General features: G+C 36.6%; 3 protein-coding genes across 4 annotated transcripts; 2 read left to right on the top strand and 1 right to left on the bottom strand.

The window, feature by feature from the left end:
• The first annotated feature begins 1,282 nt into the window (after positions 1 to 1,282).
• drc2 (dynein regulatory complex subunit 2) lies at positions 1,283 to 8,965 on the top strand. The gene is made up of 9 exons (XM_079627510.1): positions 1,283 to 1,340; positions 2,413 to 2,569; positions 3,954 to 4,121; positions 4,375 to 4,544; positions 5,476 to 5,614; positions 6,141 to 6,338; positions 6,468 to 6,680; positions 7,450 to 7,602; positions 7,845 to 8,965. The coding sequence occupies exons 2-9, from the start codon at positions 2,426 to 2,428 to the stop codon at positions 8,136 to 8,138; spliced, it is 1,479 nt and encodes a 492-aa protein (XP_079483636.1). The 5' UTR covers positions 1,283 to 1,340; positions 2,413 to 2,425; the 3' UTR covers positions 8,139 to 8,965.
• Positions 8,966 to 9,122: 157 nt separating this feature from the next.
• On the top strand, positions 9,123 to 26,163 carry arf3b (ADP-ribosylation factor 3b). Of its 2 annotated transcripts, none has more exons than XM_079627512.1 (6): positions 9,123 to 9,404; positions 13,548 to 13,693; positions 21,532 to 21,812; positions 22,918 to 23,028; positions 23,472 to 23,596; positions 25,010 to 26,163. In XM_079627512.1, exons 3-6 carry the CDS (start codon positions 21,665 to 21,667, stop codon positions 25,169 to 25,171), a joined length of 546 nt encoding a protein of 181 aa, XP_079483638.1. In that variant the 5' UTR covers positions 9,123 to 9,404; positions 13,548 to 13,693; positions 21,532 to 21,664; the 3' UTR covers positions 25,172 to 26,163. The 2 variants fall into 2 exon arrangements, with proteins under 2 accessions (XP_079483638.1, XP_079483639.1); XM_079627513.1 differs by having other exon boundaries at positions 9,123 to 9,288; positions 25,010 to 26,030.
• fkbp11 (FKBP prolyl isomerase 11) lies at positions 9,833 to 16,257 on the bottom strand. The gene is made up of 6 exons (XM_079627511.1): positions 15,791 to 16,257; positions 15,527 to 15,589; positions 13,576 to 13,663; positions 12,678 to 12,711; positions 12,396 to 12,466; positions 9,833 to 10,882 (listed from the first exon to the last, which is right to left on the bottom strand). The coding sequence occupies exons 1-6, from the start codon at positions 15,902 to 15,904 to the stop codon at positions 10,674 to 10,676; spliced, it is 579 nt and encodes a 192-aa protein (XP_079483637.1). The 5' UTR covers positions 15,905 to 16,257; the 3' UTR covers positions 9,833 to 10,673.
• Positions 26,164 to 27,272: the final 1,109 nt, after the last annotated feature.

Raw genomic sequence — 27,272 nt, 5'->3', positions numbered from 1 at the left:
CAGCAATAGCTTATAAAATCATTTTTATACAAATTATAAAATCAGCTGCTTCTAAAGAGAGAAAGAACAGTCTCTGAGCAGTGATGGCGAGAAACAACAAGAGTCTCCAGGAAGCTATTAAGAGGGAAGTGAAGGAAAAGACCAGAAAATACATAACAAAGGAACTCAGACACAACTAGCTCCTCTTTTCACCAGCTCATGTGATCAGTTAACTTGCACTTCTCATCCTTTTGTTGGCTAAACTCAAGACAAAGAAGAAAGGAATAAGTGCACTGATAAATAAATTAAACTGAATTATTTGAGTTTATAATGAACAATTCATCATTTAATAAGCACATACCATCAGTGACAGTGTAATAAATACCTTTAACATGTGCAGACTGAAATGATTGACTTCTTAAGTCAAGCAATACAAATGAAACATGTTTTGCATGTCAGTCAACTCAAAACACCCTATAAAACCAGTGGTATAGCCTATTGTCTATAATCAGCCATGAAAACTGGTTACAAAGATCATGAGTAATTATCTGCAGCTTGTGTTTTATATATGTAAGATAAGAAATCATTAATAGCAGAATGATTACGCTGCAGCTGTACTATGTTTATAAAATATTATCATAGGCTAGGACCAAAATACTAGGGTGAAACAGATTGATTGGGACACTTTTCCCCAGTCATCTCAATGGCAAAAAGTGTCCCAATTAACCTGAATTCACAAAATAAAGTGTCATTGTGTATCAATTAACGTAAAAAAATAAAATAAAATAAAAATCTCTCGAATAAGATAAAATAAGCTATACTGAATTGGATAGTTTCCAACCTAATTTGCGTTTGTTGTGCTGCAGCTCGTCTTTTTAATTCCGACAGAGCACACGCATATTTAAAGGCATAGCTCCCTCTGCTGCTAACAACTGTTATCTCACTCACTCACTCATTCTCTCTCTCTCTCTCTCTCTGTCTCACACACACACACACACACACACACACACACACACACACACACACACACACACACACACACACACACACACGCAAATGAATTCAATACTTGTATTGTATTAGCCTATGTACAATTACCTACTTCAAAATACAAACTATTAAATAAAAATATAATTGAACAATAATATACCTACATGACATTGATTTTGACGAAAAAATGTAGGAATTTGGAATCCTTTGACTTTTTATCTATTTATCTTTTCATCTATATCAACTGTTATTTCTGTGATGTGAAAGATACGCGCGCACTGCTGGAAATATGTGGCAGTGCAGTCGCCTTTATTGGTGGTTGCTAGGAAACGGTCAACAGAAACGTGTTGGCGGAAGGCGGACATCACAGGGTAAGACGATGGGAAATAATGCTAGTAGGCCTAAAATATAATTATTTTTTACCAACCACAATTGTAAATATTAAAATGGACACGTTTTGTGTATCTTTTTCTATTTCTACTGCTTACTGCATGGAAAAAGTTTAACGACGTTCTGCATGGTTATCTATCTGTTTGCTCGTCTGTCTGTCTATCTTTCTTTCTTTCTGTCTGTATGTCTGTTTTTGACTATCTATCTATCTATCTATCTATCTATCTATCTATCTATCTATCTATCTAAGTTATCTATCTATCTATCTATCTATCTATCTAAGTTATCTATCTATCTATCTATCTATCTATCTATCTAAGTTATCTATCTATCTATCTATCTATCTATCTATCTATCTATCTAAGTTATCTATCTATCTATCTATCTATCTATCTAACGTTATCTATCTATCTATCTATCTATCTATCTATCTATCTATCTATCTATCTATCTAACGTTATCTATCTAACGTTATCTATCTATCTATCTATCTATCTATCTATCATCTATCTATCTATCTATCTACCTGTCTGTGTGTGTGTGTGTGTGTGTGCGTGTGTGTGTCTGTTTTTTTTCTGTCTCTGTCTGTTTGCTCGTCTGTCTGTCTGTCTTTCTGTCTGTTTTTGTCTGTCTGTCTGTCTGTCTGTCTGTCTGTCTGTCTATCTATCTATCTAACGTTATCTATCTATCTATCTATCTATCTATCTATCTATCTATCTATCTATCTATCTATCTATCGTTATCTATCTATCTATCTATCTATCTATCTATCTATCTATCTATCGTTATCTATCTGTCTATCTATCTATCTATCTATCTATCTATCGTTATCTATCTATCTATCTATCTATCTATCTATCTATCTATCTATCTATCTAACGTTATCTATCTATCTATCTATCTATCTATCTATTGTTATCTATCTGTCTATCTATCTGTCTGTCTGTCTGTCTGTCTGTCTGTCTGTCTGTCTGTCTGTCTAGTTTGTTGGTTTGTTTGTCTGTCTTGACAAGCCAGTTCTCTTTTGATGACTTTTGAATCTGTGATCCACAGACAGTCAGCAAACATGTCTAAAAAAGCAGGGAAGAAAGGAGGCGGAAAACATGCCGGGATGACAGAGGAGGAGAGACATCTGTACATGCAGCAAAAGGCTCAAGCTGAGGAGGATATTGCCAAGAGAAAAGAAGACATGCTCACCCACTTCCTCAAGGTGTGACAAATGTGTTTGAGCAGCTGACATTTCATCTATATATGAGCTGAAGTAAATATTTTAGATTTAGAAATCGTTGAGTCATCGTTTCAAGGCAGATTGTCATATACAGAAAATGTATGTCAGGCAAATGTTCTGTCAGGCATTTCATATCTGTAGAACCTGTTAGCAGTTTCCATCATGGGATCATTTTATGGATTTAGTTTTAATTCATTAATTTTTATTTATTATTTATTTTGATGGAATTTACAGCATGTAACATACTTCATCATTAGAAAAATGTATAATAACCTGTTAAACACAAAAGTATGCAATCATTTAAGACATTTCTCCTTTATATAGAACCAGGTAAAGCGTTCTTGAAAATTGAAACAGGAACACTAGGGTTCTGTATTGAACTCCACTGGACCCTTATAAGTCCTAGAAGTCCAATTGATTCATTTATTTAATTTTAATTTAAAAGAATTTAGCACAAAAAGCCTTGGTCATTGCAATAAATAAATATTTTTGTACGAAATACATTAGTAGATAATATTTAATAAATATAGCTACATGAAAGATTTTAAAGTACAGTTCACAGGTCTCTTGTTTGTCCTAAAATCTCATTTTGTAAATTAAATTTTATGCATAAAATATGTATCTATGAATACAAAAATACGTGTTCACGTTTTTTGGTGCATTGCATAAAAATCTGAACTTTTTTCTTTTTTCACAACAGTTATTTACTTAGTTCTTATAAAGTTTTTAATCGCTATAGGACACATTTCTCAATACTTAGGTCACTTTTTCAAAACTCTTCACACAGTTAACCAACTAACTAACTTTCAAGTTGGTCCAGCAGTAAATTTCACATTCAAAATGCAAAACAAAATGTCTTTACAAAACATGAATGACTCCCTCTACTGTTCAGAATTCACTGCAGTTTATGTGGCATGGTCAATGTTTACATTTAGTCTCTTTTGTCTAGAATAGATGGCAATGAAACTGAAAGACTAACACCTGTGTAGTTGTTCAGCTACATCTAATTATTTTGATAGTTTGGTAGTATTTCAGTTTTTAGATTCTGAATATATTTCAATATGGCATTACTGTAGAAATATAGCAAAATACTGTCTTATCCATTTTTGTATTATGTTTTGAACTTCAGTTTAACAGTTTTGAAAAGTGTATAAACATGCAAATTGGCCTGTACGTAGAGTTTGTGTCTGAGAAAAGATGTAATCATCGAATGCATTTTTTGTCAAAGCAATGATAAATGATCAAAAGTTTAGCCCACATATACTGCTGTTGTGCACACTGTGTGAAGAGTTTTGAAAAGGTGAACTAAGTATTTGAAAAAAACTCAGGCAATGGAGTTATGCACCGGAAATGATTTGTTTTTTAGGATAAACTGCAGAAAGAGGAGAGGAACACCGTTCTGAACCTCTACAAGCTGCGGCAGCAGTGGCGTGCTGTTCTAACACAGACCAAGACAGCAGAGCTACGCAATGACATCTCAGTCCTCAGCCAGAGCTTTGAGAGAGTCCTCGACTACAAAGACAACATCATTAAGGTGAATAGCCATATCAAATATATAGACTTGACTCTCAGTTTTAAATTCTATATAGCTTAGCCTTTCATTACAATTCAGGAAGTAACAAGTGTGTGTGTGTGTGTGTGTGTGTGTGTGTGTGTTTGTGTGTGTGTGTGTGTGTGTGTGTGTGTGTGTGTGTGTGTGTGTGTGTGTGTGTGTGTGTGTGTGTGTGTGTGTGTGTGTGTGTGTGTGTGTGTGTGTGTGTGTGTGTGTGTGTGTGTGTGTGTTACAGAGTTTGGTGGTTGATCTGTCTGAGAGGGAGCAGCAGTCAGAGCTGGCGCGCAGTTCTCATCTGCAGAACGTGGACTGTCTGTTAGAGCTTCATAGGAGTCGGCTGGCAGAACTAGCGTTCAACTTCAACACCAGTCTCGAAGAACTTAGCTCAGAGTATAATACTGAGAGGTAAACACACAAACAATCACACAAAAGTTAGTGTTTTGTTTTCAAGGGTGTGAATTTGGCCAGTTTGTCAGTTCCTGACCATTTAAATCGGGTCATTCCTTTTAGGATATACCTTTTAACTTTAGAAAATGACAATGCTTTGGTTGTATACCAGACTTTCAGAAATAAACCTTGGGCACTTAAACTTTTTCATTATATTTTTATTATTTATGCAATGACAAGAAGTTTTGGTAACACTTTATTTCGATAGTCCTCTTTAGACATTCTACTGACTATAAATGTAGGTATCTTTGCAATTACATGTCAACTAGCAGTCATTAGAGTAGACTGGCTCATTAGCGGCCACTTCAGTGGGCCACTATACGTAAGACGTCCGCCATATTGGAACAGTCAAAACCAGTCTGGGAATGTTCAACATTTGAGAGCAAGTTGACTGTGTAACCATAGTTAGACGCAGTTAGAGTAACTTTGCAAGTACATGTTAACATATTGTACTAACCCTAATAGTCTACTTATTCTCTAATGAGTTATTTGAAATGTAGTGCAAATTAATTAGAGATAGTAGAATGCCTAGAAACCTAGCTCTAAAAAAGAAGTAAACTCGAGGGTGTCAGCTTGAAGTTCATTTCAATTTTGTTGTTGAATTTGTCTATTTTCTGATTTTTGAAATATTGATATTATCATAAGGATTTATGTAATTTAATGCAAGAAACTCCAACTAATACCATAAAACACTGCTAAATTCACAAGACCATTACTAGCAATGATGTTTACACTGTTTTCCCACCAAAAGTGATGTCATGAACAGGATTTCACACAAAAAAATGGTATAATATTCTATACAAAAAGATCTATATGGGGACATGAAAATGCACCGCAAAGGATTGAGCCACTGTAGCATCATCTGTATGTTATTTATTTTCAATTCCAGGGAGCAGATTCTTTCACAGCACCAGCAGGAGAATGTGAATTTGGAGAATGTAATGTTTTCCATGGAAAAGCACTACGCTGATATTGACAATGAGGCGAGACGTGACTACGAGAGCAATGGCAATCAAATAAAAAAACAGGTACTGATTGTATTATGTTTATATTTATTCATTTGGTAGATGCTGTTATCCAAAATGACTTACAAATGAGGAATATCACCAGCAGTTTGTCATAGTGCCATATTCATGGGTTTAGTAAAAACTAGATGAGTCAGCAAAGGTAAAATAAAAAGAGAATATTTGTTTAAATATAATAAGAGTTAGAGTAAATGTCTTGGTTTACAAAATCATAATTATTACATTATATCTGCTTATGGGTTACAAAAAAAAAAACAGATTACACAAATATACAAATTTATGTAGGAGTTTACAAGTGTAGACGAGTACTACTAATCAGAAGTTTGGAAGAATAAAGATTTTTGTCTAGATGTTTTTGATAGAAGTCTTTAATGATCACCAATGGAGCAGAGGTAAGGGAGCACACTGACCAAGGCGGCCAGACAGAGTTGTGAAAATGTGACTATAGATTGGACAAAAGGATGTTAGCAGTTTGGGGGGAAAAACATAATATATATACATATACATGTTGTTGGTTTTATTTCTGCAGAACAAAGAGGAAAATCAAACCGTGAAAGAACAGATGAAATGGATTATGGAAAAGCTGTGGCGAGAAATGCAGGAGGTTTCACACGAATTTAAAGAGTCCACCAAAGGCAAATTCTCCGCAGTTGACAATCTCAGTGTCAAGGATAAACAGAGCGCTAAAGAGATTGACGCGCATAAAAAGCACGTTCAGAAGTTGCAGGTCAGACAAAAATCCAGTGTGTTATCTGTTTTTTCTGACTACTTTGGACAAGCGTTTTTCTTCCAATTGTGATATTTCATCATTTTGATGATTTTATTGCAATTTAAACTGTGCTAAAAACTTTTGCAGGAGACCATCTCAGCTCTGCGCTGTCAGCTGAGCTCCAGTCAAAGTGGAGGAACAGTTCAGCAGCTTCGCTCAGACCGCGATGAGCTCGGCCAGGAAGTTCAACATCTCAGAGTCCGGCTCGGTGCGGCCCAAACCATTCGGAGAAAGCAGCTCACTAAACTTACCATTCAAAGCAACAATGCTGCTAAAAAACTACAGGAGACAGCAGCTTTGGTAAATTTATTGCATCCACATTTAATATATACACTATTTTTATTTATTTTTATTTTCCAAACAACTACTTTATGCCTTTTAAGTAAAAGTTATATTTTGTTGATCCTGCAACAACATTCCTGTCCAAAAACATTGTCCTAACAACTATTCGTACCTCAAAATCCAAACCTAACCCTAATCATAACTTCTCAAATCAGAGGAAAATGACAGGTGAATGAGAACGGTGTACCCTAACCACTAACTATTGTTATAAGCCTAAACTGGACATTAACTGTAAACCTAGCCCTTGAATCTGATTGGTTGATTGGAATGTTGTTCCAGAATCAAGAAGGATGTTGGAACTTGAATTTCGGATTGCTTAATACAGTATTTTCACCCTCTGGCCAATAACTTTAATGACCAACATTTCAAATCTATTATATGTAATGTTTTACATGCTTAAAATGAGAATCATGGACATACCAAAAACATCATTTCATGCTACATGCAAAACACAGAATGCCTTTTAATGATACATTTAAGCATTCTATGCATAATAAAACATACAACTTTATTTAGTTTAGATACATCCTTATTAGTTAATATCTCAGTCAAGCTGAAACAGGAGAAACTGTCTTGTATCATTAGTAGACCAGATTTTTTTTTTTCTAACAGGGATGCATTTTGTATATTTATTGGAAGTAGATATTATGTAATTCTGGAATGAAATTAATTAATTTTAGAAATACTCTCAACATCCATTCAGTCACCCGTTCTGTCTCTTCCATAGGGAGAAAGGTTGATGCGTCTCTCTGAGGTGTGCAGTAAGATGGAGACGGAGCACGAGAAGGTTCTGCCCTTCTACAAATCATCATTGAGTGAAGAAGAGCAGAGTCAGGAGAGAGCCAATGCCATGAAGTCTGCGAATGAGAAACTCGCTCAGGTTTATTAAAATCACACTCCATCACAATCCCACAAACCACTGTAAACTTGCTTTTAAATCTGCCATCGTTTTGACATGAAGTGGTGGCTTTGGGGGAAGTAATTTCAGATATTTCATGCAGTTTCGTTACTCTAATTTGATGTGTAGTAGCATTTTGCATTATTCTAGTCATCTGTTAATTTCAGTATATCATTTGTGTTGTCTTTTGACTTTTCTCCCCTTGTCCTATCCTCTGTCCACAGCTAATACATGACTATTCTCCTCTGGGGAAGTTTTGGCAACGTTACAACAAGGTTCAGCTTGACCGTTTGTGTCTGAAGCGAGAGAAAGTGCTTCTGTTACAGGAGAATGAACGACTGAGGGTCTATCTGAAGCAGTACCTGGATGAAGTTTCGGTCTCTGATGAGAGTTTTCAGCAACAAAAGCTTCTGGTGGTGTCTTCTTCAACTCTACAGACCCCCGCTGCCACTGAGAGACGCGGTCAAAAGCACTATGTGGTCCAAGAAGCAGCGAATATTGTGCAGAAACAGCTTTAAGGAATAAATGTGAAACGTGTAATGTAAAAGTGTTCAAATGTTTCACTAAACACTTTTCTCACAGCCTTTTCTTTCAACTGTATATCAACTCAATTATGTAGATGTGTTGACCGATGTTGTTTTATTACCTCAAGATGGCGCCAAATCATTGAAAATGGTCCTTTATACATCATGAAAACAGGTTGATGCTGAAGTTAATTCGGTTGAAAACAGACAAAATTTGTCTAATGAAGACGTTTTGCATCTCGTCATTTAATGACAAATAAGCTCAGCTGTCCTGTCAATACAAGCTCTATCTATCACTCATAGATGCATGGCAAACTTTCACACATTGATGCGTGATTATGTCTTTAATAAAGGCATGCTGTACTAATCTAGTACAAAACAGGGCAACAAATAACATGCTATGTTTTATGGAACTTGTTAATCTAATTAATACATCAGATTTATGATCTAAAACAGCAGACTGTGAAACATGAAAATTTGAAAACTTTTTAAAAATATTATTGCAATGTGATTGTGATGGAAGAGGTTATTGAATCTTTTGGCCAAAGAAACACGTCACAAAACTGAAATGTTTTATTTTGCACTGCAAATATAAAGATCAAGGCAACATAATTAAGATTGTTTTTTGCTTTATCTCAAAATGTCTTGTAATCTGTTATTTAGCCAACATGGATTTGTTCATCATTAATGCAAAATTGTTGTAGGCTATTAAAAATATTTTTTTTGTGAGAAACACATAAACCTCCACACATTAACCGTTTCATTTCTTTATGTCGCTCGCAATGCATGCTGGGAACACACAAACATCTTTACAAAACAGCAATGTTGTTCAATATAAATGCTTACAGAACAGTATATCCTTTCCAAACAGTTGAAGACAGAAGATCGTCTGACTCTTACAATATCTCCTAAACTTTTAAAGCTCTTTGACCTTTAACCCCACTGCTTGCTGATAATGCTGGTCACCTTTCAAGAGCAGAGAAAGTCAAAATTACGTTTTGAGAGGCAGTATGTACTCTATCAGTTTCTTGATTGAATTTTGGCCAGCAGAAAGACCTTTCACCTGCAAGACATGTAGTATCACTGATGGTTATCTCGATCATTTTAAAACTGTTTATCAAAAGCGACTTGAATTGGATTCAAGGTAAACTTTTTTTATTAGCCATGCATTCGCTGAGAATGATGCCTGTGCGATTCACTTCTCTGAGACACACACTAACATTACTGCAGCTAACAAGCACCCAGCTAACAAAAGTACATGTGAGTGTTTTGCTAACATTCCTATTAAGTTGTGAAAACGTTATTTCTGAATGTTCCCTGAACATGTTTACATTTTTTTGCAAGCATTTTAGAAACATTACGTTTGAATGGTCGCTAAACATTCTACGAGTATTAACATTAAATAAATACATAAAATGTTAGACAAACATCCAACTAACGTTAAACTGTTTCAGGAAGAAAAAAAACGTTCCATGAAAAATTATAACTTTTTTGTGCTAACATTTTGAGAACGGTATAAAGCACACATAACTCTGAACGAACGTTCTATTTACGTAACTGGAAGAACGTTTGTTCATAACTTTGAGAACCAGAACATAACTTACCAGAACATTAGCCAAGTTAGCTGGGTCATAAGGGCAGCTGGTGTTATTTGCATCACACACTAGAGCAATTACACAATAAAAGCAACAGTAGTTAATTTTTAATCAACAAATAAAGACAAAACTCACTGATTGGGATAATTACTCCTAATCTATACTTAGACTGGCCTTAACAACTTTTTTTAATACTGAATATTTGCCACGGTTGTAATGTTTTGTGTTTTAATGCAACCACATCACACAACCTAAAATACTGTAACTAATCACATTTATCTCTGTATATCCATATCAACTTGATTGCATACAGTCTAACATCAGTATGTACACATAAAATAGAATTACTCGTATTATTAAGCATTTACTGTTATGTTTATCACACATACAGCCATGACAATCAACAAGGGTGTTATTAATGTTGACAAAATTGTACATTTTCAAATATTTGAATAGAAAACAGTTAATTTAAACACTAATATTTCACAATATTTACTGTTTTAATGATCAAATAAATGCATTGGTGAGCATTCCACTGACCTCAAACTTTTGAACGGTAGATAATATTTATTTTGAAACAGGTTCTGGCTGAATAATATATGAGGTGTTTGAGGTGAAAATGTCTACAGTTAAGGCTAAACATTGTCTGAATAAATGACAAAAAAACCAAATGATCCCTGCTCTCTCCCTTTTTTTTTATAAACTTCGATCAATAGAAGAAATAGTTAGAGTGTAAATACTTTTGGGCCCACTGTACATCCTAAAACACCTTTTGTAATTGGCTCTAGATAAAAGTATCTGCTCAATATCTTAAATATAAACATAAGACGGTTTTTATGTTTTAATGACTCAAACAAGTCACAAGAAAAAAATAGAAAGCACCAAACAAAGCATTTTTCTATATTTAAATAGTTTATTCTTTTTGGCTTTGATCTCACTTCTTCTTGATTTTCTTGTCTTTGCTCTTCTTCTTGCCATGAGGTTGCGCGTGCGCTTTGTTGTAGAGGTAGAGACCCACTAAGCCCAGTAAAGTGGGAACCAGTGCCAAACACAAAAGGGGCAAGACGTCATTAACAAGCTTCTGCCAGGGCGTTTGCTGGGACAGGGAGATCACCTCCACCTCGAACTCAAGTGTGCTGTCCCCTGTGACAAAAACAGATGGAAAGAGTGTTTTCACTGTGTAAAGCCAATTTCACTGAGCTTTAAAGTCACATGAAAGAGGACATAATGCTTTTTTTTTTTCTTTTTTTCCCTCAGTCTCTTTATCTTGCCCTGTATGTTTTCCCTCACCAAAGCTGAGCTCTGATTGAGAAATTTTTGTCTCTCAGTGAAGAATGTAAGCATAGCTCAACAGATATTTATTATTTTAGACAGGTAAATTTACTGAAAGCAGGGCTATGCAGTTTCGGCAATTTCTTCGCTGTATTCTCGCTTTTTGCTCGCAGGTTTCTCTATAGAGCTCCCCCTACAGCTTCGGAATAGATATTTGACAACACTGTCGAAAAACTTGTTGGCGACTCTCAGATACCAGAGGCTAGTAGATCAACGACATCAAAGCAGACGGGACATTCTTTACAACGTCTTCTTCATTCGGGTTCGAACAGCGTGAGGGAGCGCAATAATGACAGAATTTTAGCTGATTTTTTTGCCGTAAAGCAATTCGTTACATCACGAGACCTGATATCAAGTGATACTTCCTGACGCGGCGGCCCGCCGGCTCAAAGTTGCAAGTGTGGTTTTTCCGCTCACAGGTGATAGGGGGGTGCGAGACGACCACCATTTAACCTGAAAAAAAGTCATAAAACCATTCCAATGACTCCGAAGCGGTTCAGTTAAGGTAAAAAACCTGCATAGTTCACCTTTAAGGCTACCACCAGGAAAGCTAAGTTTATTCAATTCATTCACAATTTGTGAACATTCATTATTAATCGTATGACTAAATAACAATGTTAATGTTTCTTGTCTCGTTACACTGACAGTTACGAATTACATTACATGAACAATGAGTCTATTTTCAATACAACATGGCGAAATTGGACAAATTTTTATTAGGATCCCTGATTATTTCTGTTGGTCGTTTAACATTTCTATCGTAAAACTGCAGTGAAATATTAAATGTTTAGTTTAGCTCCTTACATATTATCTCGCACTTTATGACTGTTAACTGAAGGGTTGTGCTGGCTTCTGTGTACATCAAGCCCGCCTACTTTGATTTGATTGGTCATCTCAAACATTTTGACATTGACGAGCGGTGTTAGACCGCTGAGGCAGCTCGGATGAAAAGGTCGGTAATATTGGCGCTCTGCAATATTCTTGCAGCTCCAAAGTAGAGTTAATATTAGGCAATTACTTCACAACACTTCTGAAGAATGCCGAGGTTTGGACCTCGGACAGGAACTAAACGGGGGACTGTGTTTCCCAAAAGAATTGTTAGCCAACTATGGTCACAAGCTCCATTGAACTGTGTTGGAATGACAGAACTTGCAACCATAGTTGGCTCAGAGAAACGCATCCCAGAATGTTACTGACAGACTTGGATGTGAGGTGCTGCAACAATGTAAAATAAGCATGAAAACCTATTCTAATAGACTCCAAAAACAAAATCAAGACTTTGGAAAATTGGCATAATTGGTCCTTTAAGTGTGTTGCCTGGTACCTGGAATGGTTGGAGGGTATCCTCTCTTTCCATATGCTAGATGAGCTGGAATCGTGGCCTTGATTTTTTGCCTGTGCAAAAACATAGACAGAAAAGACTGAAAAAAGACTTTCAAGTGGATGATTCAAACTTCACCCTAAAAGACCTTTTCTTTAAGTGGTCTTGAACATAACATACTGTTCAATAGCTGTACTTTCACCATCTCTCCACCATCACCACCATCTCATGCATTGATGCAATTGTACATTCCAAAGAGAAATACAGGCGTTAACGTCAACTTACCCTTCACATACTCCGACCAGGGCTTGCTCTAGACCTGCCAAACCAAAAAAAAGTTTAAATGTATGTGCAATTGTGGAAACACCACGGCACACACACTCATTTCTGATTATTATAAACGCACTAATTTCTGATTATTATTTGGTTTTACATAAGAAAACTCAGCCCAAAAAGCTGTCTTTAGTAATCATAACCATCTTGACATTATAGTTACCCAACCCTAACCAAAGAAAAAATCATTAACAGTTAAAATAGTCCTCAAAGATGAGGATATTGGGTCCCAAGAGTCCCTATTTGTATATTTTGCTTAAAATAAGTATATCTACTAATGCTGTCAAATCGATTCAACGCGATTAATCGATTCTAACATAAAAGTTTGTGTTTATATAATGTGTGTATACGTATATATCTATATATTATTATATGTATATACATGTATATTTTATAAATAGATGTGTGTGCACACTCAGACATATGTGTGTGTGTGTGTGTGTATATATATATATATGGATATATATATATATATATATATATATATGTGGTATATTACCACAAACTTTAATTTTAGATGGGATTGGTCGATTTGACAGAACTAGTATCTACTAAAAAAAACAACGTACATAATCAAAATGCTCTCATTATGAACAGAAAACAAAGTTAATTAATTACAAAGTTTTAATTGTCTTTCCTTGCCCTCTACAAATAATTTCCCCAATTCGAACATTATGAAATGCACTTAACGTGCTGATTAATAGGCCTATTGCTAGCCTCAATGTAGATAAAAGGAAAAACGTCTTGTCACTATAGCCTTGCTAAGTTCTAAAATCTGTGCTCTGTTTTACTTCTGTTGTTATGAACATGCTGTAATTTCAGGTCGCATTGCGATGACGGAGCCTTTTACCTGTGATGACAGACCTCTTGCCCAACTCTACGGCCATAGGTTCACGAGACAGAGAGGTGTCAATCACCTTCCCGTCCATTAATCGGCCCTGCACAGGAGATGAACAACAGAGTTGCAGGTTAGGTCCATAAATTTTTATGTAGATGCAGCAAATTATCTGTAGTAAATACCTATAGAATAAGACTTGAGTAGAAAACTAAACTCAAGTAAAAAGTAAACTAAAAAAACAAGTAATAACTGGAATTGTGGTTTGTAGTGTAACAGAACCACATCAGTCTGCTTTAAGAGAAGCATGAATTATATAAGAAAGGAAGATTTTAAAAGGAAAGATATCAAGTTGGGGCATGTTGTCACACAGTTGTCACATGTGTTTTATATGTAAACAAATTATACATTTGATTGATTACAATTTCTGTTTGCCAAACAATTATTTGTGTGTGAATATTTGTATATATTTTGTATAATATATATATATATATATATTACACAATGTATAATAACTAAATCTAAATAAACTAAAATGACAAAAACAATTGTAAACTTTTTATTTTTTTAAAACAATTTTAAATTTTAAATTAAAAAATATATATATACAAAAATTCTTAATATATATATATATATATATATATGTGTATATGTGTGTGTGTGTGTGTGTGTGTGTATATATATATATATACAACTTAACAATATATATATTTAAGATTGTTCCTGTAATTTTATTAGTTTTAGTTTATTTAGATTTAGTTATTTTAGCACTTCAAGTTTAAATTAAATGTGATATACTAAGAATTTGTTTTGTTTATATATATATATATTATATATTTATTTCAGTTAAAGTTAATTTTCTTTCAAGTAGTAACAAAAGTACTGTGTGTGTGTGTATAAAATATCTGAATCTAAAAAAACTAAACTATTTTAGACCATTTTAAACTTATTTTTTAAATAATAATTTTTAATTTTTTACATCAGAAAATATAAAAATCTAATTAAAAATATCAACTATATATATATATATATATATATATATATATATATATATATATATATATATATATATAATTATTTTCACTTTAAATTAAAATTGTTGTCATTTTATTAGTTTTTGTTTAGATTAGATTGAGTTATTTTAGTACTTCAAGTTCAAACGAAATGTAATATAGCCTACAATAAAAAGAAATAGCTTTTTTTTTCCAATTTCAGATCTTGCAAGAAAGGCTAACAAAAGTACTATATATATATATATATATATATATACACACACACACACATTAATTCATGTATAATATAAATGGTTATTAATGGCACGTTTAATATAGCCCCCCCTCCCCACCCACCCACCCACCCATATATGACAATAGTTGGGGCATGTTGTCACAAAATGTAATCATGCTCAATTATTTATTAATTTAGCCTACAAAAAAATTTGTTAATTTTAAATTAATCATTTTTCACGGGAGTAAAAAACAACAACAACAACTTGTAAACAACAGCAGCACTCGGTCTCCCCTAAGTTCCCTATAGCGCGTGTGCGCGCACTCGCCCCTCGTGCATTTCCTCGAGTCCAGATCGACGCTGCTCGCGCTGACTCAAATGCTGACGTGTTGCTCCGCCTCCTCTAGAACATTTGGTTTCGCTTAAAACTGAAATACTATTACATACAAATAACTGCATTTCGACACTAGAACGTGACTCCATGATGCACTTAAAAGGAATGTGTTAAATCGGGTTCATCTTTCACACGTAATATGCATTACAACTCTATTTTCATTCAGATACAGCGAGTCCAGATGTCAGCTCGAGTCTGCCACATCATTGAATGATTTAATGTGCAAATAACCCCGCGAGAGTCCATTTCGCATGTTTTATGTCATAATACCTAGAGATTTCATTGGGAGGTGCCTGGTTTTACAACAGAACAGACTTTAATAGCGCTGTATGTATGTATGTATACCGTGTAATGGATTTGAAGCGTGTCTCCCATCTCTGATGTAATCGTGCATGTCTCCGGCATCACCTAAAATAGTCAAAAACAGAAATATTGAAGAGTGGCACTGAAAAGGAAATGAAATCCGCAGAACATTGACTAAAACAGATACAACATTACATGTTTTGCACTGAGACGTTAACGTGCATTTGTGATGAAAGCACGCATGCAGTGATCGGCTACGTGGACTCATGTAATAATAGTCATTCATAAAAACTTGATCCAACTTACCAATGTCTCCACAACCAACTGTTCGATCACGCCTTCTGTGCTTTCTCCGTCCTCGGCCGCAACAAATGCAAAAGCTGCGAGAAAAATCAGGACGATCCCCGTCCGAATTCCCATCGTGTCTCAGGTTATGAGAAAACCAGCACTAACAATAACCAACAGAAAGGATAAAAGCTAGTCTACTGGCTCACTTCCGTCACGAGAGTCTCGCACTGCAGCGTTGAGGGAGCCAATAAATACTCGAGCGTGCGATCGGATCGAAGAAGTCACTCAAGGCGAGATGCCAGTTAAAGCTGATGTGTTATTATAGTAAAGAGATAACGGCGGGGTAAGATGACCCTCGAGCACTGGACCAATACCTGGGTCACTGGAATCCCCGCCTCATAATCCGCCAGCATCCCAGAAGTCTCTCCACATGGCCACCGCCGTTAGAGAGCTTCCCCGCTAGAAGGCGCTTAATGTTCTGAGGTTGAGAAAAGCACTGCATCCTTCTGCTGTTTTATTCCTTCGTTTAATGAAAGTGTATCATTTCTACGCCGCAAGCGCCACTAAACGGAACTGCAAAATATAATACTTGTTGCCAACCCAGTTTCCTGAACACTCCCCTGTCTTCCATGGTCATAAAAACAGATGTAGCCCGGCCACCGTACACACACACACACACACACAGGCTGCAGCCTACAGGTGTGCTATATACAGAAGAGTAGAATAGAATTTACAGGGAATGGAATAAAAAGAAGTAGATTATTGTCAAATAAATATAGGCCTAATTGTTATTGCACATATTATTTATCATCCCACAGAGGTAGATTGCCTGGGGGAAGAATTTTTTCTAATAAGTATTGTTTTGAAACATTGATCAATTAAAGTCAACATGACAAAAAAAGGGCAATTTTTTTAATGGAATATTGCCATTTTATTATTTAATTTTGGTTTATCCGTGCACATAATTTTTTTTAATATATATATATATATAAATTGATGTGCCCTTGTAGCCTGGCTAATGTCAGACCTCGTCTCATTGAGACGTGGTCTGGGAACCACATGTTAATTTTCTCGTATTTGAGGCGTGGTTTACGAATGCCCAGAGCCGTTTATTGGGCGCTACGAATGTCTATCAAATGCGCCTGTGCGTAGCTCATAGCCAATCGTTTCAATTATACCAGATGACGTATGTAGAGCGACAGAAATTCGACGAGGGAGACGACGATGGGTCATAGATTTATGTGTAGACGATGGATTTCAGCGACTATTGCCGTTTGTGCAAGACAAACATGAGGGTAGAAGGTAAATCTGCAGTGCACATGTTGATATAAACAAACTGCTTTGGTGTGTCGCATAAACGTCGTCATCGTCGTGTTGCTCCCTCCCCGTTCTGTGATTGGTCCCCTCGCTGAGGCGAAAATCTGATCCATGCTATCCAGGCTGCCTGGCAGCGTGAATAAAATTGTGCTGCACGCAAGGCAGCAAGGGACAAACCCAGGCTAGTGCCCTTGTAAATATCAAAATAATTTATCCTCCCCCTTGGAACGACTTCTCTTCTCTGATGATGTGTTTACTGGCGTGAGGGCGGGGCAACCTGTCACTCACATGAGATCCACCAATAGCAAACCACAACCATCCAGCCATCCTATCAATTTCTCAGGGACAAAATCAAGCCCCACCCTACATTTTGTATTGTTTAAAGGCCCACTGAAGTGCCTTGAAACCATAAACAGTATATAAACTGGACACAGTGACCCCATAGGTTTCAACAGAGAAAAGTGAAGCCAATTAGAAGCACTCACTTCCTGATGGCTGGGCGAACTGCACAGGCTCAAACTGAGCTTGACGACGTAGATGTGACGCGAGCGACCTGTCTGACAGCTGTAGGTCTTCTAGTAGCTGTGCCGAGAGAAATCTGAATCATTCCCTTCCGAATCTCGCAGAGACGGAGAGCGTGAGTATTAGTTGTCCATGAGCTAGCAGCAGGATCAACTTTATGACTCCCTATAGGCTTCTCCCTTGACTTTATCAGACTTTATGCCTCCACGTCCCCCCGGTTGCTTGCGAGCTTCTCCGGCGGTCTATACGGTAATTTCTCTAACTTGTGCGACAGAGCGTCGAGTGGTTATGACGCAATCGTTGGCCTATTTTGTACAAAAACGGCTTCTACAGGGCCATAACGTAAGATACAAGGTAATGGAGCTTTTTATAAATTGTCGTGTTTCTTTAGAAATAAATAATGGACAAATGGAGTCTTTAAACGCCTCAGATGTAAAGATATTCGCTGTCAAAGTGACACCAAAATGAATGGGAGTCAATGAGGTGATGGTCTGTTACAATGGCGGCCCCCAAGGGAAGCTTCAGTTTCCGGCTGATGGATTACCCCCTCGCTTGAAACGCGCGGAATTATTCAATGTGTTGACGTAATTTCCACTGAAACAGGAAGAAAGGGCGGGGCATATCGACCAGCTCCTCCCCTTTTTAAAAATAGGCAATTGCGTTGAATATCACAGCTCGGCCAGAGCCGCTGAGCTCGGTAAAGCTGCAGTTTCCTCCTTATATCTGACCGTTTGTCCTCTAATCTCCTCCATATCGCTTTTAACAGTATTCTGTGGAGAATTCAAATGGGTCTGATACATTTTCTGGTATGTTTCGACTCATCGACTAAGATCCGCTCTGTGCTGTAGTGCTGTTTTGGTGGACAGCTTAAAGATAACAGTAAGGCTAACATATTAAAGCTAAAAGCCTAAAATCTTCAATTCTGATTTCAAGGGGACTTTAAGAAGTTGTTTATTATACATCAAAATAGGGAAGAAAAGACGATCACAACTTCCTTTTTGCTGACTTCAAGAACACATAGATCAACTAAATTAAAATTGTTCTCATTGCTTTTCTTTTTCTTTGTTTTCAAATTGTAAATTGAATCTGTACAATGCTTTATCTCCATAAATAAGCTGTAAAGCAAGGTGTACCATCCGCTGTGAGTATAAATATTTACTTCTTTGAATTCACATTAGGTTGACAATCTTCTTTTTTGAAACTTCAGTTTATTTATTGCTTCTTTTAATAAACTGTTGCTATAGCTACCTAATGCTATACTGTCTTAGGATAGGATGATATTTAGGCTAGGCTACTTAAAAGTGAATAAATATACAATAGCCTATGCCTAGTCCTAATTTATTCACAATTTTTTTCCAAAATGTATTCTTTTTCAGAAGTTCAAAAATAAATGCAGGCCCATCTCTTTTATAGGCTCCAAGAAATACAAACATGCTAGATGTTTGTTAAGGATTTCCAGTGAATTTGTAGCTTGAACGAGTGTTGTTACACCTCTAGCATTTCCTTGTCATTTATTTGACTAAAGGGCTACCTTACCTGACTGGAATCAGTCTCAAGATGCGAAAACCAAACATCGCGAGAAATCCCCCATCGAAGCCTGTGCTGTCGGCGTAAACTCTCGTGAGATCTTCTCTCCGTCTCTCCGCGTCCAAAATCGGCTGGTGTCATCTCGCAAGGTAATCCGGATACGTACAATTGTTGTGATTGCTCTAAAAATGAAACGCTGCGGAGTGGTTCTGACTGGTTGAAATGTTGCTCGTGCTTTCGGTAGAATATGACAGCGCGTCTTATATTGCTATTGTAAATAGAGAGACGACAGGCCTTCCTCGAGGCACGTATGCGTAGCGTCTCTATCTTTCCAAATGAATGAAGATCAGTATCACACACATGATGTGCTGCCTTACGCCTCTTCAGACATTAAGACGGCTTGTGTTGCGCTTGGGTTGTGATTGATTCCGGTTTGCTTTTGCATGAATTGAGGTGGTCTTGCATAAGAACAATTTCATCCTTCTGCTTCGTGCTGCCAAACGCATCTCTTAACGGAGAAGCTCCGATCTTTGTATCCTACGCCGACATTGTCAAAGGGTCGTAGGCCTTTATAAGCAAACCGGCAGTAATAGAAATATTCATTTGAGAACCATGTTACTGTTTTTAAAGATCACCGTGTTAGATATAAGATGGACAACCGTCTAACGCTGTAGTATTTTGTTGTCTCGTGACATTGTTGGGGTCCCTTTCACGGGTTTGAGTAAGCCTGGGTTTCTCGAATCATTCAGAAACAACAAATTAAGCCGTTAAAATGAAGAAGTATGTCACAAAAACCCGTGTAAAAATATTCCTGGTGTGTCGGGGCGTCAGCACCATGGACAGCGCACCCGGAGTCAGACCCCCGCGGCTTCCGTTCCTCCGGAGACCCAGCAGTGGAGATTATTCCTCTGTTGAGGACATTATATTTCAGCACATTTCTCTGACAACATACATCTCACAGTTTTAAGTCTGGACGTCCTGTAAAGAGCACATTCAGGGCTTTACAGAGATACCAATTCCCTGTTGGGGAAAAAAACTGCTCTTTGTAATGTTTGCAAATTGCAACACAAAACAAGTCATCAACAAATATGTAATAATCTGATTTCAGAAAATTACAACATTTAAAACAGTTCACAGTTCAATATTTTGGTTGAAATCTACCTTCATTATATCTGACTCTTGTGTCAGTGTGAGTTTATTGTGTTTTGTTTTGCCTTGATTTGTTTAGCCCACAGTTATTGCAAGAATGTGGTGATTGGTATTTTAGTTTGGAGGGCAAAAAAATAAGAAACTCAAGTTAAAAGGTATTAAAACTTGTCTTGAAACCAAAACAAAAAAACAACACATTTGTGTAATTGAACATTTGACTCACAATCTTATATACGTATTATACTTTGACATTCATGATTTAGGACAAAATGGTTCTTAGGAAATGTGTTCTACATCTTGGATAACTCCATCTGGGAATGTTCAGGGATGACTCGTGGGGGTTTGTGTGATGAAGGGATATGAGAGGGATGAACAGATTGCTATACAGCCTGAAGACATGGCAGGATCCTAGTTTCTTCAGTTCAGTCCGTGTGTGCACTGTAGTTGTTAACATTCTTGTAGCTTCTACACATACTAATGAAAATAAGAAATGTAAATGCACATCCAGAAGCATCATGCTCATTTAACCCGCCCCCTCAATTTTTTGAGACATGTATTTTTCATTTCAACTTACAAACGCCTCTCTCATAATCACTTTCACGATTACAGTGGGTAACAGAATGCTTGTCTGAAACATTCAGATTACACAGATCACCATTCACATGCCAAATTCAGTCAGTCGAATTAAATAATATCTAATGAAGATCATTTGCTTTTATTTTCCACAGGAATCAATTTAAAATTTCCATGTTGCTTTTTTCCATGCTGATCTCACACTCACTCACTCACACACACACACACACACACACACACACACACACACACACACACACACACACACACACACACACACACACACACACACACAGAGACACACACACACACACACACATATGATGGGATTCCATGTTTTATAAGCTGTTTTCCTCATGGTGACCAAAAAATGTCCAAAAGTATTGCCATCCTTGTGGGAACATACCCTGAACCACACACACTCATTTTTTTTAGAAAAAATAATAATAATTCAGTACTAGTGTAATATTATTACAAATTAAAATAACTATATATATATATATATATACATATTGTAGTTAACATCTTAAATAAATTTGTTCTCTATACATGCTGTTCATTTGAAAAAAATGCATTGAAACAGTACACTTGTGAAATATTATTATTTTATGTATATATTTTCATTGACGGCCAAGTACGTCATCCACATTGATTTTTTTTTTTTTTTGCAGGACTCCAGATTATTATTTCTTCTGCGAGCATTATTTCTCAAGGCTTTCAGTCTTTTACCTCAGTGGATTGTTCTACAAAAGGACTCACAGCTTTCTGGATTGTGATTGGCTGGACGAAGCAAAACATTGAATCATGGGGAATATTTTTGGCAATCTGCTGAAGAGTCTGATAGGGAAGAAAGAGATGAGAATTCTGATGGTTGGATTAGATGCTGCCGGTAAAACCACCATCCTTTACAAACTGAAGCTGGGAGAGATCGTCACCACCATCCCAACCATTGGTATAATCAGGCTTTTACTTCATTTGATTGTTTTGGAGACTTTGTTACAATACTGTTTAAACAGGTATATCTGTACATCCGGAGACAGAATTCATGGTCATTTCAAACACAATATAAACAAATTTGCTTTGTTTAAGTATCATAAATAAAAGTAACTTTCTCTTTTTGTGGGATGAGGCCAATTAGATAAAAAAAATTCTCATGAAATGAAAAGGAGAAGATTCTTTAGTTATGAATTTTGTCTAAACCTGTTGCTGGTAGCTTCCATATAACAGAATATTTAAATTCTTCTATGTGCATTAGTGCCCGTCCACGTTTTTCAGTGGCGCTGTTTCTGGAAGTATTTTTTCCATTATTTTCTCCCATAGGGATTTAAAAAAAAAAAAGTCTGTAAGCGCTATAAACCATGAACCAAACCAAACAGCTACGAGGTGAATCATAACATTGATGTAAGGCAAAAAAAGTATTTGTAAATCTGACAAAAATACAAGACTGTGCACTTAATGGCTTTTTAATGAGAGAAAGAACTTAAGAGATTTTTTCAACTATCTGATTGTTAGAATTTTCCGTACAGCATCATGGGTAATGTAGTTTTTCACCACAAATTCAGCTGTTAAACACAATTTAAAAATAAGTTTAAGTACTGCAACAGAAGAAAATGCCGTCGATTAACAACCTCATAGCTCACAATAGGGCTGTCTTTAAAGGTTTATCATTAAAATCAATGTATCTATAGAGAACCCGAATGTTGCACTCTATTACTACTTGCACATAAAAATGCTTCCTGTAGCAGAACAATGGCAGCTTTGAGTTATATAACATCTCTTAAAGGGATAGTTCACCCAAAAAAATTAAAATTCTGTCATCATTCACTCCAGAAATTCATACAGGTTTGGAACAACTTGAGGGTGAGTAAATGATGACAGAATTTTCATTTTTGGGTGAACAATCCCTTTAAGAAATGAAATTGTTAAATTTGCCTGGTGTCCCCATCTAGAGCAATTATATTTGTACAGTTGTCGAATGCACAGTAATTGAATTGCAGCATCTGAAATAGTAAAATGATGTTGTGATTCTGGTCACACAATGTTTGTGTTTGTGTTAGGCTTTAATGTGGAGACAGTGGAGTACAAGAACATCAGCTTCACTGTATGGGATGTTGGTGGTCAGGATAAAATCAGACCTCTCTGGAGACACTACTTTCAAAATACACAGGGTGAGTTACACATACACTCAACTTCTCCCGCTTAAACACGTTGCATTGAGTAGATTTAGTGCGCTTGTGTTAAGCGAGCGCAAACTGTGCAGAGCCACCTTGTAAACATCGGTGAAGCAGGGACAGGTTTATTATAGTTAACTACAACTAAACCAATTTAAAAAATATATATATATTTGAAATAATATAAACATTAACCACAATAAAGTATATTTAAAAAAAAAAACTCAATGATATTATATAACACTGGTTAACATGTTCACATAGAATGTTAATGCAAAATAGCTCAGAAGTAATATTCAAAAATAAAAATCAATGTATGTTTTCTTTTTAAAGCAATTGCGTAGTTGGATACAATCTGTGTATGCTTTCGTGTTGTGTTAATGTTGCTTGTTGAATAATAATAAGTCTGTATTCATCTCTGCTGCTTTTTCTCATCGTAGGTCTTATCTTCGTGGTGGACAGCAACGATCGGGAGAGAGTGAACGAAGCGCGGGAGGAGTTAATGAGGATGCTCGCAGAAGACGAATTGCGCGATGCTGTTCTTCTTGTCTTTGCAAACAAACAGGTACTGCACCTCATCTTTACGTGGCATATTCTTGACATATTTACAGCTGGAGTTTTTAAAGGGGCTATTTGTAGAATTCAGAAAGCCTTGTTATTAGTGACACCGGTGGCCGTTAAGTGAACTACAGCCAGCAACTTATTGCTGTTGCTCGTATTCATGCACACGTAACGCACAAGAGACTGTGGGCCCTATCATATACCCGACCCAATGTGGCGCCAGGCGCGACACAAGAGTTTTTTGCTAGTTTCAGCCTGACGCAGATATCGGCGCAATGTTGGCGCTTTGCTATTTCGAGGAAACTGAAATAGACTGCCCCATTGACCAACTGAAACCTGTTCTAAAGTGTTAATATTGTTTTTGTTATTTAAAGAGCATATTAGTAATATGCGCCTGTAGGCGGGTCTACAACGCATGTACACTTTGTCCTGTAGAGGGTCTGCCTGCGCGCTTTAACCTTGTGCACGAGCAGAGCCGTTTCCTTGCTAGAGAAGCATTCAGTTTTTCCGCTTGCAGATTCCGCCATGTAAATAGCGAATCCGCCATGGTGCGAGCACAACTGGCTTTTAAAGGGAATGGTAAATGAGACTCTGATTGACTCGTACAGTCAACTAGCAAAAGTGGGTTCGGACACACCCTAAGTGCACTTGCGCCGTGCACTTTAGAGCATGCGCTTAGATCATTCAAATAAGTTATTTAAGGCAACGATATACTCAAGGTAAAGATCTTTACACACTTTCCTCTCAATAAAAAAATAAACACACAACAAAAATGACAGCGGTGAGAAAAGCAGAAGTTAAGAAAGCATCTCATCATAGTGATGTGGATATGTTTGCACAAAATCTGCATTTCACTGGCATCATGTTGACCGATAAGGCAATTCAAATTACACCGTTATGATAATTTGATTATAAAGTATATCTGGCTATATAGTTTAAGTGAATACCTTTTCTTTGCATGACACATTGTCAGTACAGATGTCAGTACATTGGCAGTACAGAATAGCTCTTTCGGCATTATCCTGAACATAAACATTGTCTCATGTGTCATTGAATAGAAGCACATGTAAACTTCACATCTGTTTGATTTTCCCAGTAAAAACGTCCAAAGTCCTTCACATAAAAATCAGTCTATAGGCTCTCATAGAGAACCGTGGAAGTCGTGGTTTTTATTTACGTTTTGTTACGAGCTGTTCACACATTGGCAATTAAAAAATTATTATTATTATATTCTTACATATAGCCCCTTTAAAATGTGGTTCTTACCAGCCCCAAACTTTTTGAATCATAGTACATATATTTAAATTTAATTTAATCCTAATCTGCTAAATTATGTGCTTATTTCAGAATAAAAATCTATGGTTCTATTTAAAAGCATTTACTCGTCATCTTATTTTCCTGACTGTTTTGACTTCAGGATCTGCCAAACGCTATGAATGCAGCTGAGATCACAGATAAACTCGGCCTCCACTCACTCCGCCACCGCAACTGGTATATACAAGCGACCTGTGCGACCAGCGGAGACGGTCTGTACGAAGGGCTCGACTGGCTCGCCAATCAGCTCAAGAATAAGAAGTGAGGGGCGGGGTTTTCATTCTGTGGCCGTTTCTCTCTTTGGGAAGGGGGTGGGACTAATTTGGCCTTTGGAATTGTTATGTTTGATTTGTCATTGTTTGATTTAGTTTATTTTTGTTGTATAATGGCAAATACAGTATGTGGTTTATAGAGCCTTCTATGCTCTGTGTAAATCATACGCACACGCATTCACACGCACACTCGCAGATCAACGGGCATCTCATTTTCTCTGTTGACTTTACATTTTCACTGTATGATGAACGCCGGTCAGTACAGTGTCGGTATATAGCATCAACGTTTGGTCAATGTCATCTCCGTCTCTCCCACTCTCACTCAACCTTTCCATGTTTACAATCAATGATCAGTGTTTTCCTTGACTGCCATGAAAAAGATAGTTAGCTATGGGTTTGAGCATGCTCATGTATTATGTAATATGCTTCTGTAGTTCCTGGTATTGTCGAAATGCTCTGTTTTCAGTAGATGCGATTATGATGCAGCTTGCCTCCTCACGCACACACAATACAGTCTACGAGCCCCGCGGTCCGTGGTTGCGTTAGATACCCCGCTGTGTTTTGCATGGCTCTTTCTCTCTGTGTCGTGTGTGTTAAGCGTTGTGGTGTAGTAGAGGTTAGATCTGCATGTGTGTGTTTAGTCACACAGAGCTGGTTGGTTGGTGTTGCATGCTGCTTTGTTCCTGTGCTGTACTAGAATGGACACAGTGATTGGATACTATAGAACGAATGTAGAGTCTGTGTTTCTGCAAACTTCCCTCGCCTAAATTATGAGTCAAACATGGTGCTTTTGAGTAGTCCATCATAAACGAACACATACGAGTAAAGCTGTAAATAAAGCTTTTATCAGTCAAACGCGCTTTTTTGTACTGAAGAATTGACTTGGCTAATTGTTGCATGAGTAAAACGGTATTGTGTCGTAAAAATCACTAGCATTGTCTGCATGGCATGCATGCTGTGCTGTTAGTCCGATAGATAGATAGATAGATAGATAGATAGATAGATAGATAGATAGATAGATAGATAGATAGATAGATAGATAGATAGATAGATAGATGCTGTTTAACATAGTTGCTAGAACTAATTTGCCACTGACATGATGAATAGATTGTAATGATGACACTAAACATTGTTTTTTTTTTTGCTTTTGCACTTTGACAATTTGAATCATATTAGCAAACAGCATAAAAACAGCACACACATGTACACAAAACCTTGGTATGTCAGTGGTCTGCGGCAAACTGCATAATATCGCATCTCCGTCTGTGTTAGATTACTTGTTTCATGCGCATAATGTGTTCTGTGGGTTCAGACTAACATATCACCCCCAATGAATGTGAATTTTGTTGAATCAGAGCTGGTAGGCTGACACATTTTGGCTTTATTCATGATGTTTTTTTATTAGTATAGTTCAGAAACAAAAAATATATAGATGTGTATATATATATATATATTTATTTTGTATTTTGTTTTGTGTATAACATATAGCAAACATCACAGATACTAGTGATGTTTAGATTAGTTCTAACATAATCTATGTGTTACAAAATACATGGACAAATGGAAAATCACTACAGTATACTAGCCAGTGTAAATGCAACAAACAACAAAACTACTTATCCTGCACTGCATATTTGTTCATCCATCCTTCACACAAATCTAATAGCAAAACAACCTGTTTGAAATTGTACTCGTTTCTGGGAATAGCATTGCTCTTAGTTTGCATATTATTCCAGGCAACACATTTGTGGCATTTTCCCACTTCATGTACACTAAAATCAATTATTACGACTCTTACCACTGTTGTGAACCAGTAAAATCAGCTTGTTTGACTCCAACTATAAAACTATAACATATTACAGTAAGTCAGCATCTGCATGCATCATGTTATTTTGCATAACAGAAGGCATCAAGAGAGTTATATAAGACAAGTTCCCATTTGTCTACATCCTTTATATCCTTTGTGTGACAAAAAAAGGGATTTGTGAATGAACATAATGTCACACAAGAGGAAATGTCCGGCAATGAAGTTATATCATCATCATCATGAACATTTTAAAAAAGGCAAGTCTTTTCAATCTAGGACATGGTTGG

This window comes from Phoxinus phoxinus (genome assembly GCF_949152265.1).
Source record: "Phoxinus phoxinus genome assembly, chromosome: 11".
NCBI classification, from domain to species: Eukaryota; Metazoa; Chordata; class Actinopteri; order Cypriniformes; family Leuciscidae; genus Phoxinus; species Phoxinus phoxinus.
The sequence above is the reverse complement of the archived record's forward strand: the minus strand, read 5'-3'. Positions and strand labels throughout refer to the sequence as shown.